At 40.7% G+C, this 13,948-nt stretch overlaps 1 protein-coding gene across 1 annotated transcript in view; it reads right to left on the reverse strand.

Annotated features, from left to right (window-relative positions):
- The window catches only part of COL4A6 (collagen type IV alpha 6 chain), a 122,335-nt gene that overhangs the window by 76,663 nt on the left and 31,724 nt on the right, over nt 1-13,948 (reverse strand). Inside the window, exon 4 of the mRNA XM_062640162.1 lies at nt 3,216-3,299. Coding sequence (XP_062496146.1) covers nt 3,216-3,299 — 84 coding nt within the window. The remainder of the gene's footprint in view (nt 1-3,215; nt 3,300-13,948) is intronic.

Here is a 13,948-nt window from a genome sequence, read left to right on the forward strand (position 1 = left end):
GTTCTCTGCAGTGCTACTTGGCATTTTCTTTGCACAGCATTATGTCAGATCTCATGTTAAAGTTGCTGTAAGTTCTAACAATGCAGTTTAGGGGAACTGAACAACCATATCCAAAACTGAGATTTGTAACTGGCCAAAACCAGTTTGGTGGACTACTCCTGCTGTTACATTTACTCTTAAACTGTCGTATGACATGTACGCTTAACAAGACATCTTGTGCGCTTAAGCAGTAAAAGCCACAAACTCAGGTTAATCTTTTCACTTGACCTCTAAGAAAACCTCCAGAAAAGGTCTTAGCTGGGATCTGTCAGTGAAGGTAACGCTTCCCCAGTACGAACTGGACTGCTGCACAAATCACTGGACTGTTACCCAGGAATTTTTACAAGGTAAGAACTGATAATGACAGAATGGCTGCAGTGTGGCCCAGGAGTTTCGCCATTGCCCTGGGTTCACCAGTAGCAGTCATTTTTCTCCTTCTTGGTAGCTGGTGCAGGGCTGTGGTTTTGACTTTCAGCCTGGGAACAGCGCTGATAACACCGATGGTTTTAGTTGTTGCTCAGTAATGTTTAGTCTGACCAAGGACTTTCTGAGTCTCATGCTCTGCCAGGGAGGAGGGGAAGCCAGGAGGAAGCAGAGACAGGACACCTGACCCAAACTGGTATTCCATACCACAGCACATCATGCCCAGTATATAAACTGGGGGCAGTTACCTGGAAGGGCTAGACCACTGCTCGGTCGGGCTGGGTGTTGGTTGGCAGGTGGTGAGCAGTTGTATTCTCTTCCCTTATTATTTCCCTTATCATTATTATTATTGGTGGTAGCAGTAGTGCCTTGTGTTATACCTTAGTTACTGGACTGCTCTTATCTCAACCAGTGGGAGTTGCATTCTTTCACTTCTCCTCCCCATCCCTCCAGAAGCTGGAGGGAGGAAGAGGGAAGTGATAGAGAGACCGCGTGGCTGAACTGACTGCATTTAAACCACAACCACCATCCAGTTACATAGAGCCAGGCTTCTCATTAACTTATCATTACATACGAGGACCTATTCTGAGGCACTGACTACAATGAAGGATGCTTCCATAACAGATTTTTTAACTTTTAACGTTTTTCTGCCTAAATTCACTTTTTGAAGTGTCTGGTCAGAAACAAACTCATCACAGCTTGATGTGATCAGAAGTGCACTCAGGGAGGAGGACATTTAAGGACAATGTCTATATTATTTTCATTGAGCTGTCAGCTTATTGTCATTTTTCTTGTGCCTTTTTTCCTTTCATTTCAAAGGAAAGCTTAGCTTCATTGTCATCTGGTTAACTGCACAAAATTGACAGCTGGAATATTTTTTTTAAAGTATGGATTCAGGGCATTGGCAAAATCCCGTTTCCTATTTGCCTGTGCTGAACCTAAAGGTTTTGTAGCAATGAAGGAGAAGCTAGGCAGGAAGCCAAGGAATTAGCCTCAGGCTGTACAGTCTCCTCCAAGAAACAAGCTGTGCTAGAGGGTACATAATCGCACCAACTCTTTTCCCAGTTCAGCAGTCACCTCATCCTCTGGCATGGCAGGACTCCAGTAGCTGCCTGCAGATGTCCAAGAAGGTGTCAGCAGGGCTCAGTATGGCTTGATGGAAGCAGTGTTGTAAAAGGGAAAGATTACCACTTCTAGAAGATAGTTTACTCCACAGACAGACAGGTCTCAGTAGGATGGAACACAGGTTTGAAGGACAGAAAATGCCTACCAGTACAGGTCACATAAGAAACAAGCTAAAAGCCAAATGAGTTCTCAGGTCAGCAATAAAAACAGCCCAAAATCTTTGTGACATCTTAACAAAAGAGATGCCAAGAGCTCAAACAGCAAGGTCAACAGTGTTGTGGCCAGTTCAAACAATCAAGTTGAAGCCCGGGAATGTAAAGAGACAGAAGAATGATGATCATTGCCATCTAAAGGGCAAAGCATTTACAGGACACTGCGTGCCAGAACCAAATGAGGTCTGTCCCTTACTGTACCTAATCACATTGGCTCTTGTTCGTATTCTAGGTTACACTGAGAACTTCCTTGCAAAGTTCTTCCTCTTATCTGTTGAGACAAGTTTTCACTCTGCCACATAATTACTTGAAATAATTTTTATACTTCCAGAGCAAACACATCATCAGTTATCAGTTAAGAATTCAGCTCAAGTCTGTCTGCAATTAAAGAAACACTTAAGCCCATGCTAACAATCACTTCTAAATAGCAACATTTTACTAAGTTCAGTCCTAGAAAGCGATGCCTTGAATTCAGCCGCACAGTGACACTGAAACACACAGAGAAAAATAATCAGGACTGCTTGTGTTTAAATAAGATTTAATTTCTTTTATTTTGCCCTTAGAGGATGACTTTTCAATATGATTTCACCAAAAATCACTGCTTTATTAAACAAGACAATTAGCATATTTCTCTTCTCCTCAAGTCCTTCCATGTTAATTCTTCAAGCACCTACAATGCACCTCCTTTCATCTCCATAAAACTTAAACCCATAAGATTCAATTTGATAACTGTTAAAATACTTTAGAGACCTTAAAAGAAAAAATCAAGTACATGGTATCTGGACCAAAATTAACATTGTAATTGAAGGCAGAGTCAAATCAGCAGCCCTGCATTACCCTAAGATAGGAAATAGCCAGCTGCATTTAGCTAAAATATTTATAACCTTCTCATAAAATCCAAATAAATTAAAGATTTTCACAGAAAACTTACTTAAACATTTGGTTTCTTCAAATGCAGACTTCAGAGAGCAGCTTTAGCTAAACAAAAGACTCTCTCAAAGGGAAATGCTTAGATTCATTCAGAGTTATTGTTCCTTCACAAACAAATGCTAAAGTCAAAAACAGCTCAACAAACAAAGGACTGAGCAAAATCTGTACTGGAAGCCCATACTATTTTAATTTTCCTTTTTAATTACTGTAATCTGCTTAAAAGCCATCTGACTTTCTTGAGCTAGGGCTCAGATACACAAAGAAATGCAGTTCCATTGAAGACTCGCTGCAAAGGCAGCAATCTGTAAAACTTTAGAGCAGCTTTGGCCAGGGACATTTGAAATGCAGCTGGTCTTCATCATTCCTCTTGCTTCATGAGGTCATTAGATTAAGAATTATACATATTAGCTTAGAGTTTATTTATTTATTTATAAAAAGGTTGATAAGAGACACAAGGACAAATTGTATTAGTGAAAACAAACTCACCCGCGCACCCTTCTCTGGGAAACATTTGCATCCAGCGCTGCAATCACGGCCCCCACAGGGCCCACTGTAAGACTTCTTCCCACCCTGTTAAAGAGTAAAAAAGAAGAAAATTTAATGTCATAGCTATTTGCCAGCGGAAGACCTTGAATTGAAACCTTTTGTTTCAGCACTTTCCACGTACATCACATCTGTCATGTGAATTTACTGGGAAGTAAGTGGCAAAATACATAATTACATTTTAGGTTCTCTATCATTGGGTCATTTTCAGAATCACCAAACAGACAGAAAGAGCTGGTTTAGAAATCTTTTGAGGACAAGTGAGTTTGCATAAGTTGGTGTTATTCTGCAAGGTGATGAGTGCCTTCTAAGGCTACCAAACCCCATAAAACTAGAAGATGTTTTGGGATGCTCAGTACAGTATTAACTAGGATCACAATCGATAATCAGAACTTGTGCCTCAGCCATCCTGCATACTGCGTTTCTCTACATCAGTGAGAACTACCAAGACAAATTTTAACTTAATGATCCTTACATTTCTAAGAGCAAGAAGCTGCACCCCCTGAACGTAAGAATAGAGAAATTCCTGAATGAGACAATGTGGCATGTTAAACTAAGAATAGACGTGCACAGAAGATAGAAGGAAAGCACCGTGGACTTGGATGTAATCTGAAAATACATTCTGAATTTGCTGTACTAGCATTAGTTATTTCAAGGCTAATTACAACATTTATGGAAATCTGAAGTCCCCATATCATAAACTTAATTCCCAGCTAATACAGACTGTGCCAGTGCATGGAAGTCAGCTACATGAGCTTACTTCAGAGATTTTGACCCACTCCCTCCCACGGTCAACAGGCTTGAAGTCCTGGGATAGCAAAACCCCTGCAACCTATGGACAACACCGTAACAGGCTTGGAGAAAAGCTCAATTTAGCACTGTAATTCAGCCTCACACCTCTCTAAGGAACCCGTTTCACTGCCAAGTGTGCTCAGGTACAGTCCCTAGGGTTTGGAACTCTGAAAGGAATAAACATTTAAGTACTCCTATCAAGGTGACCAAACTAATGGCAGAAACAAGTTGAGACTGGAAATGGATGTTTCCTTACTAAAAGCACCCACAGAAAATATTTTAAAAGCCTTTAAAATTTCCTGACATCTGTCAGTGAGGAACGTGAAAAATGAAAAGCAATTCGGGCAAGTTCCTCATGTACTTCTGAACTGCTTTGCATTAGCCTTCTCAAAGTAACTAGTCGGATATCACTTGATGAGTTTTCTGCTCAATGTACATAAAAATCCCTCCGTGCACCCTGGTGTTTGCACTGTTTTGCTAAATCAAATGCCTCTGGTTTTAAGGCAGCATAGAACAAACAGACACTAACAAAAAGCCTTAAATCCAATCTCCCATACTTCCCTAGCCTGAAGGGAACATTATCTCTTGCTGCAAAATAGTCATAACAACCTTCAAGGGATTCTAAGAAGCATTAAATATTAAAAAAAAAAAACAAGCAAGCAGTACTTTTGCAGACTTTTTGGCAGCTTTGTTCAGATGAGATCCCATTAGATATGGGGCTTTTGGACTACCTAGGCAGAACAAAGAAGAGGAGAAAAATTGTATTCAGAGGTGATATAATAGACTGTAAGAGTATCTCCAAACCGTCTGCTCACAAGGAATGCTCAGCACGAACTTGAGTCAGCAATGGTACCTTGGCAACGGCTCACTATATAAAAACTGGTCCCTATCTTAACAGACCTACTGCTGAGAGGTCATTCCTGACCACAGGTATTAAGACTTTAGAATCTGGTCGCAAGGTGACTGAAGAGTGAATTGCACCAAGACACACCTTTTGCTGTGATTATATGCATATTTAGCAGTGGAAATTTGGACTCACTGCTAGCCAACATACACCTCTATTCCTGACACTTAACCTTACATTTACACTCTTAGCAGAGAGCATCATGCCTGCAGGCAATCAGATTATGCCTTCCCAAACATTTATTCAACTTTAAATAATTCAAAGATTTGTACTTCCAATTAATATTTCCTCCAGATCATTCTTTGTTCCAACAGCCATTTGCATGAGCCTTTGGGTCCCATGGCTCGGTTTATTCTGCTTGCCTCCTAAGAGTGAGTAGAGCAAAGAAACTTCATTTCCTCACAGGTCTGGATTCCTTTAGGCTCACTGCGTCGCAGTATTTGCTATCTCAGTGCACTGAGGCTGACCTTGTTAGAAATCCCCCATCTCTGGTGGCAATCGGGTCCTTCCCAGTGGCAGAAGACTGGACAAAACCCAAGGATTCTTTCCATCCCCACTGCTCACAGTTAGCTAATATGGTTCTAGTCAAAATTCCCCAAAGTCAAAAGAAATCTTTCCACTGAGTTTATTGGAAGCTGGATGAAACTCTCACTGAGGTTTATTAGAAACTGAAAATATGTCCCTCTTTTGAGCAAAACTGTGTTCACAATGTATTTCCAACTTTCTTTTAACAGCACGGAGTCATTTTGCCCACTTGTGACTGAAAGCATTTGGAAAGGAAGCAAACCAAAGCCAGTTGGCTCCAAACCAGGTGTTACATGTCCTAAGTACTTTATTTAGGGGAAGTAGCTGACATCAGACACTCAAGAGCTACTTAAATAGCAAACAGCCATCTGCATAATATTTAGGAATACAAGTCTAAAGGCTTCATATAAGATTCTAGACCACAGTGCTCTCTTCTGAAAAGGTATAGTATGTTTTTCCATTCCAATGTATGAATGCGCAGGTCACCTGAACATTTATAGATTGTCATCTGAACACAAGCATGGGCCCTTCATATTTGTTCTCTGTATGCATGGAATAGATTTTTCCAGCTGCTGTGAGATATATTTCAGATTGAAGAATATGGCTTCTCAGAAACAATAAGAACTAAAGAAAGAAGGGTACTAGTTATAGTGGTAAGCACTACCATTATAGCAGAAATGAATTAAACTATTGCAATTCCATTGGCTAGAAGTAGACCAAGGTTTTCAAAGCAGAAAACATGACCATAAAATAGCAGCACTGTTAAAAAAAAAAAATACATTCTCTGAGATATAAATAACCGTAATTAAACTGAGTAACACATACTGATTTTAACTGAGTTATTTCAGGCTTCCACAAGAATAACGAGTATTATTCTGCAGGAAAAAAACCATTTTGTTTACGAAGTATTGATACGAGTGAGAAACTATTTTGAAAAGGCATTTAAAAATAAGAACCAATGTAAGGACAAATTTCCTCTCCTGCTTCTGGTGTACCTCCATCAAGCATTTATGCACAGCTGATTCATTCAGATGGAGTGCCATTCCAATCTTTCCATTGACTTCAGCTTATTCTGGAATGAAGCCAAAGAGGGTAAAGAAACCTAACAGCTGTGATGCCATAAGACGTGTCCAGGCTCACATTCATTCCAGCCTCTCTAGAGCAACACACAGGACCATGGAAAAGCTGCAAATGATCCAGAAGACCTTACCTGCACGTGCAAAGAGAATTGTACCTGCAGCACAAGCAGAAGTAAATGAACTAGCACAGGATTTTGGTGGGAGATTTCCAGAAGCACAGCTCAGGTGAACGAACTGAGGCTCAATTTTGCCTTAAAACTTCTGCTCTGTATTAAAGGGTCAGCTGCAGACTCGACATGCTCTGGCTGAAGACAATGATTTCAATCAGCTAGGAGGGTGAACCCACAGCCAGCAGAGAAATGTGAGCAAGGCATGTCTGGGGAAAGGCCAGCAGAAAGGTTAAAAACATCGTCTTTAACGTGAGGTTAAAGTAGCAGAGGTGATAATGGGAAAATAAATCAGAAGCTTTTGGAAAAGAAAGGATTTGAAGGAATGCCAGCATGCAAAAACTGGAGCACGTACACCGAAAGAAGAGCATGTCTGTGATAAGTGGAAAAAATGATGACGACAAAAAGAAGTGGATGATGATAAAACAGAGAGTGAAAGAATCTCACACTTGTGTGAAGAGATATGGCAAGAATGAAACTTTTTTCCAAGACTTATTTCCAGTAACTTCGCAAATCCAGCTAAGGACTATTCCAGTCCAGAGCAAAATCCTAACGTGAAACTTCATTATCTAAAGCTGGACACAGAACAGAATGAAAACCTCTGGATACTTCAAATAAACATCTTTTATATGGTTCAGGATCCTGTTATCTGCTGATGACTAACAGAGAAGTTGTATTTATACCACCAGACATTCAGACAGTCTTGTAAAATTACACAGTGAGAAAGACTAATGAAACATCTCTGTCTACTTCATAACTTATGTAATGCTGCTGTGTTAACCTTACTCTTTTTAGCCCTCATGGCCTTTAGGAACAAAATTCATTACAACATTTTCTTTATCTATTATTCTTTTAGTCGCTGAATTACAGAATTTAAAGCCCAATTCTAAAACCACTTATCCATATGCTCAACTCCTCCCTCTGAAATCAGCAGATGCTAGTTCGCTGTGCATGTGTTAATACGTCATTGCCTTACTGACATGAAAGAGCTTCTTCAAGGCTAAAACTGACAAAGCAGGAACCACAGCCACCTCTGCACTCAGAAATGTCAGTGTGACCCATCAAAGACAGCATAACATGATGCAGCAAATGGATTCAGTAATTCTTCCCAACATGAGGTGTCATGGAGCAGAAATAAACTGACAGTCTTGCCAGTTAGACTGTATGGAAGCAGTTGCTGGGATTTGTTTGGCAGTGAAATACAGAACAGGTGAGAATAAAATCAATCATGTCAGCAAAGCATCCGATAGAATTAAAATGCAAACACATTTTTCCCAGGAAGAACATCAAGAACCTGAACTCAATTCAACTCTGTCCTTAGTGAGGTTCCCCAAACCTTGACTTGCCCTATCTGGTCTGGTTTCCTAAATAGTATTAAGAGCTAGGTCAAGGTTAGGAAGTAATAGTAGGGATGTTTTTCAGACTGTAGGGTTGGGTAAACAATAGAAGCAGCACATGAAGAGTAAGTCCCGAGTAACTATCAAAACAGAAGCCTCTGAGCAAACTGCCTCACCTGACACATCCGAGGGACTCATCTTTCTCAGGCCACACCATCATACTACATCACAGCTGTACACCCAATCCAAGAGAACTAGTGAGCAGAGATTTGAATACAGCTCTGAACAGCTCCATCTTCTAATATGTTTCAGTTTTGTTGCTAGGATTGCACAAAGCTGTAGATGCTTTTTCCCGAGCAGTCTATCCGTCACTGAACACCTAGTTAAATCCAGACAGTTTATTTACAGCTTACATGAGCAAGGACACAACACAAAGCCACAAGCTTATCTTTTACTGCACAAAAGGACTTTCAAATGGTGCTATTAAACGTGAATTTGCAGCTAAGATACTAATTCATTTCAGGGTTCACCGACTTCTTTGGTTAACCAATGTACTCACATATTGTCTTTCATTGCACAGAGCTGGCAAACATCTTCACAGGCAGCTGAGACTAAATGATAGTTACTAATAGAACCCAACCCTCCTCCAATTCAGTGACATGTAAGGTTACAAAACCTGAAGGAAATCCTGGCCTAGAGGAATTAATGGCAAATTCTGACTGAAGCAAACCCAGTCCCATCCTCCCTCCCTGCTCTTACTCCTGCCAGTGAGACAGGAGTGCTGTTGCACTGAAAAACAGATTTAAAACAAAATGAACAGTAAAGGTCAATTCTTCCACTTTATACACGCAGCAAAAATGAAGTGATGTCTTTCAAACTACTCTCAGGTTTTGAGGACATGTGCATTTCCTATCTATTGGGTGGAATTCAGCAATAGAGTTTGCAGACTTTTTATTCACGGAGGTAATTCTCAGTCACACCAGCAATGTGATCAATTTCTACAAATGGAAACTTTAAAGGATCTCCAGAGCCCAAACTCACCTCTGACAGCGGCCAAGTACGCTATTTATTACATCTGGGGCATACAAATGACCACAAACCTCATTATATGTGTTAGTACGTTAGAAAATTCATAAGCAGAGAACAAGTGATTACCTGGTCTGAAAACATGAGTAATAAAATTCCAAATAGCTCCATGTGGTTTAGAAAACCGAAAGCTTTATCTTTGCAGCTACACAGAAGGAATGTTTCTTTCCTCAGGTCTGCCAAGGTCTCTGTTACTGGCTAGAAAGTCATCAGCATCATCTATGTTTCAACCTGGTCTCCCCAGCCTGCAAGGCTTGCCAGTGCCCAGACTTCATGTATCATACAGCTACACCAGCAACAACCCGAGTGGCCCGTGCGCTGGACCAGCAGCTTCATATCTGGGCAATAAGCACTCGTCAATCTTAAAATCCTCAGGATTACAGCAAGTATTATAAAACATTATACACCACCCTCATGTCTTGAAAGACTTTAGAAACTCTGAGAAAGTTTCCTGATCTTTAGGATCCTGTCAGAGAAGGTTGCTCTTCTAAAGCAACAACTCCATCACCAGGTCCTATTAGACCATTTATAACCTTTAATACATAACAAATTTGTGTAAAAGCTTTACTTATTTTTTGTTTCTCCTGCTCGTTGAAACTCACAGTGTATTCCTTAAGAGATGAAATGCAGCCAGGCATAAAGAATGTGTATGTGGCTGTAGGCAGTACCCACACACAGCCATGAAAGTGAACCTCTGTTAGAGACCATGCTGTGGCTGGGAGGGCTGAGGTGCCCAAGGAAAAGAGGTTTTCATTCCCTGCACCCTGTGGAGTGGAAGTTCTCTGCATTAACTTCACAAAACGCCAGTGCAAAGGCAGCAGAGAGATATCCATGCGATCCATTATCATGCAAATACAGCAGCGCTAACAACAGGGACCAGCAGAATTACTGCATCCTGCTGCAGTGAAAAATGCTTGTAGAGAACACATGGTGTCACCTCAGAGAAAAAGAAATGCACAGTCAGCTGGTTTTAACTTAAAAAGAAGCTGCCACTGGTGGTTTTAAGCATCCCAAAAGGGGTCCATTTGAGACACACATGAAACTTATAAAAAAGTGATTTTCAAGACGCATTCACATACTTTTGAAGTACGTAACACTGAAAAGCACTAAGGATACTGGCAAAGAATCTTCTGTCTTTACATTACTGCCTATCAAAGCTAGGGATATGCCAGAAGAAAAAACACTGCTCCAGTTCTGCAGCCACACAGAGCTGTAAGTTATAGAACCTAAAGTAGTGATTCCAAAGTCAGAGATAACTGTGTTATTTATACCATTTAGCACAACTATTTACCAAGTTTGTACCTGCCCAACAGCTTTCTAAGCCTCACAGAACTCTATCACAGCCCTCTGGCTAAATCTAACACGCATTGCCAACTGATGCAGGTATTTCTTGTACTTAAGTTGCTGAACCGATTACCATTTAGGATACTAAAACCCATGCTGCCAGATAGCTGGATGTGATAAAACCATCAGTGATGTTGTCGTCGGAGGTGGGCCTTACGATCAGTACGTGTTGTGCAGTGTATGTAGATGATGCATAGCACCATGAACCAACCCAAGCCTTTCTAAACACCACAAGTAAATCAATTAAGTCTTAAAACCCCCAAATTACTCACAACAGACAAGGTGCACTCTTTCATCCAACAATACATTTTCAGACAGCTTCTCACTGTATCCTTAAATGTCCCTGTGATACACAGAAGATTTCACATAACCTCCCAGGTATGAATACAGCTTGGAACCAAATTTTCATGAACAGCTGCATTCGTTCATTGACTGAAAGGACAATGTGATTCCAGCTACTCTTCTGCTTCTGACAGTACCTTCCAAAAGCTGTGTAATAGATGAAACATGACCTTTTGCCCCCAAAAAAAACCTCATTAGTGTTTTTTTTTTCCTCCAAACTGCTGAAGTTTCCAGTGCTGTAGCCAGTTTTCAAGTCCCCTTATAGATATCACCCTCTCATACTAACATGGATCTTTTAGAGCCATTGTTAAAACAGTCTCATCTCTTCTAACAAGTTGCCAAAATGGGAACACAAACTTCAACAACTGTAAAGCATTTGCAAGCACTGTAATGTTTCACTTTCAAAAAGACATCCCAGGCAATTATAATCCTGCAGAAGACTCCACTGCAAAGTCACTAACCATGCCCTGTCACACACAATCCCGAGTTTTCTTTCTTTAAAGGGGGTGAAAAGTCCTGCATTCAGTATGTATTTTAAGGGCATTGCTTTCCAACAACAGCTGAGGTTTCCAAGTCTGCTTTTCTGTACCCAACATCTACACAGTTCTGCTGCATGAGAAGTCACTCATTGAAGACATTTCCTCTAAATGGTATGAAGGGTTTGGGTTGGAAGACAAATGCTTTTCGTTCAACTGCAACAGAAACCAGGAGAATAATAACTTGAGTAGTTTCATCCATTTCAACTAAACTGCTTGTCCAGAGGCTTCTATAAACAAAGTGAATAGAACTGCTTGAATGTATTTTTATTACCTTTCTACAGTTTTGAATTCATTCCGGATACAGCTGGGTCAGTGGACAAGGATCAGCCCTGCAAGTGACTCAGCTCCTTCATCTTATTAACAGTTCTAAGAACTAGAAATACTAAAGGAGGAAAACGTTCACCAAAAGTCAAGGGGATGCTCACAGTGCTTATCAGCAACACATCTCAGAAGATAAACTGGAATGTGCCCATTGTGATTCATCCTCCAGTTTTATAGGTAATACAGACCACCCACTTGGAAAATATGGCAGCAATTCATTATTTGCATTTTATTTTCAAATGCATCATTCCTCAAAGCCATCTGTTAAAAAATATTTTGAAATTAAATTTTCAGAGCTGACAATCAAATGGCAAAGGCCAAGGAAAACACTGGTAGAAACTGGCTGTGATTTTGGTGATGCTCTTAGGAAAACGCTGATGGATTAAGAAGCAAGGGAGGGAGCTGTACCTGACCTTTCAGTCCAAAGCTAACTACCAATCTTCTGTGTATCCTTTGGATTTGAGTCAGAGATTACAAAAATATAACTCTGATGTAACTGCTTACTCCAATGGAGTTACACTAGGGGTCAATATAGCTTTGGGTGTGAGACAGCTGGTATGAGGATGCTTGATCTGCCTCCTGGGGAGACAGCGGAGTGGGATGAGCACAAGGAAACACATAACTACGAACATGAGTGGACCTAGTAACACAAGTGGCTTTTAAGCCACCTCTGCACTCAGACAATGTGGCCTGCAGGCTGAGCTGACTCAGCCAGCACCAAAACACTACCTACAGAGATGGAAGTTGTAAACTAGGAGCTGCAGCCGGTTAAGCCATCACTGCACTTGAATAAACACATGCACTGATTCTAGTCAGGCTCCTTTTCCTTTGCTATTCAGTTTGCATCCTTCGAGAGAGTGTCAAAGTACAACTTGTGTAACCATCCCTTCCTGAAGACATCACCAATCCTGTGCAGAGGAACACTGTTGGTTTCAATTCTTTTCATTCCAGTTTCTTCCATTAAATCCTCTCCAAACAGAATAAACCAACTAGTAGCAAATGAAACTGACAAAATTCCCCTAGTTCTGCTTTGTTCCGACTTTGTGCACACACAGCACACAGATCAGCAGTATTCTGAATGTCTTTAATATTACTTTATTTCCCTAATGAAAACATTACCTTCCCAAAAGCAAAGCTCCACATTGCCATACACTGTTAAACATATCTTTAGTGAAATAAAGTAAAAATTGAAAGACGCAATTCCCCAGTGCACTAAGGTCCATGCTTCATTCTGATGACTCCACTGAGACCAAAGAACATAAGTGAACATCTAATTAACAGAAATCAACTTAGGCACACCGTGCCTTTGCTCAGGGAAGGTCTCAGGATATCCACTTCCACCTGAGCATAGAGCAATCCTGCAAAAAACTGAGAGTCTGTAGTATCTCTTTTTCTTGCACAGAAGATGAGAGCAGCCTCTGTTTGCTCAGCTCCCATGATGGTTCCCCTAAGACCAAAGCAGTATCACTGCCTGCCCTTCCCTGGTAGGGATCACTCTGAACATGACATGGAAAGAAAACCAAATTGCACTATTGCCTCCTAGGAATAATGAACTTGAGAAAGACAAGAATACTAGGTAACAGAAGCAGTGTTAGTCCAAAACATAGGGATGGAAGTGTGTAGAACTCACTCTTTTATCTGACACTTGCATTTTAAATAAATATGCCACTTAGCTTTTAGCTGGAATGTGGCACATGGGTTTTTGTGATCAGCCCAAAGAGCAAAATAAGCTGTTTAGAACATTCCAGATTCCTTCTTTATCAGGATCAGGAAAAGGCTGCCCTCAGCACTGAATACCCAGGTATGCACATTTCCATATACATTCAAAATACCTAGACAGCTACTTTTCTCCACAGCAAAGTGATGAAAATAATCCTGATTTAGTCATATTTTTATGCCACTAGTATTTCCAGAGTACTGACACAGAAAACCTCCTGTATCCCTCCCCATGACAGTACGTGATAAAAATGCCTGGGGCTACCTTCAACAACCACATTATTTTGACATATAATTCTTTACACAAAATTCCATTATTTTAGGGAAGGAATGCGAGCACTCCTGTTAGTAACTACAGCAGGGCTTCCAAATCTGCACTAAGCAGTCTAGCACAGAGCCCTGCACTTGACTTCCTTGTCACGTTATCAATAGATGCTGCTTAAGAGACACTTATGGCCCGTTCTTAATGGCGAGAGGCCTGTAGTTTTGAACATGAAAATGAGGGATTAAGACCTGGCTTTACT

This window comes from Pezoporus occidentalis, unplaced genomic scaffold (genome assembly GCF_034315485.1).
Source record: "Pezoporus occidentalis ecotype Australia unplaced genomic scaffold, CSIRO_AGI_Poc_V1 ctg63, whole genome shotgun sequence".
NCBI classification, from domain to species: domain Eukaryota; kingdom Metazoa; phylum Chordata; class Aves; order Psittaciformes; family Psittacidae; genus Pezoporus; species Pezoporus occidentalis.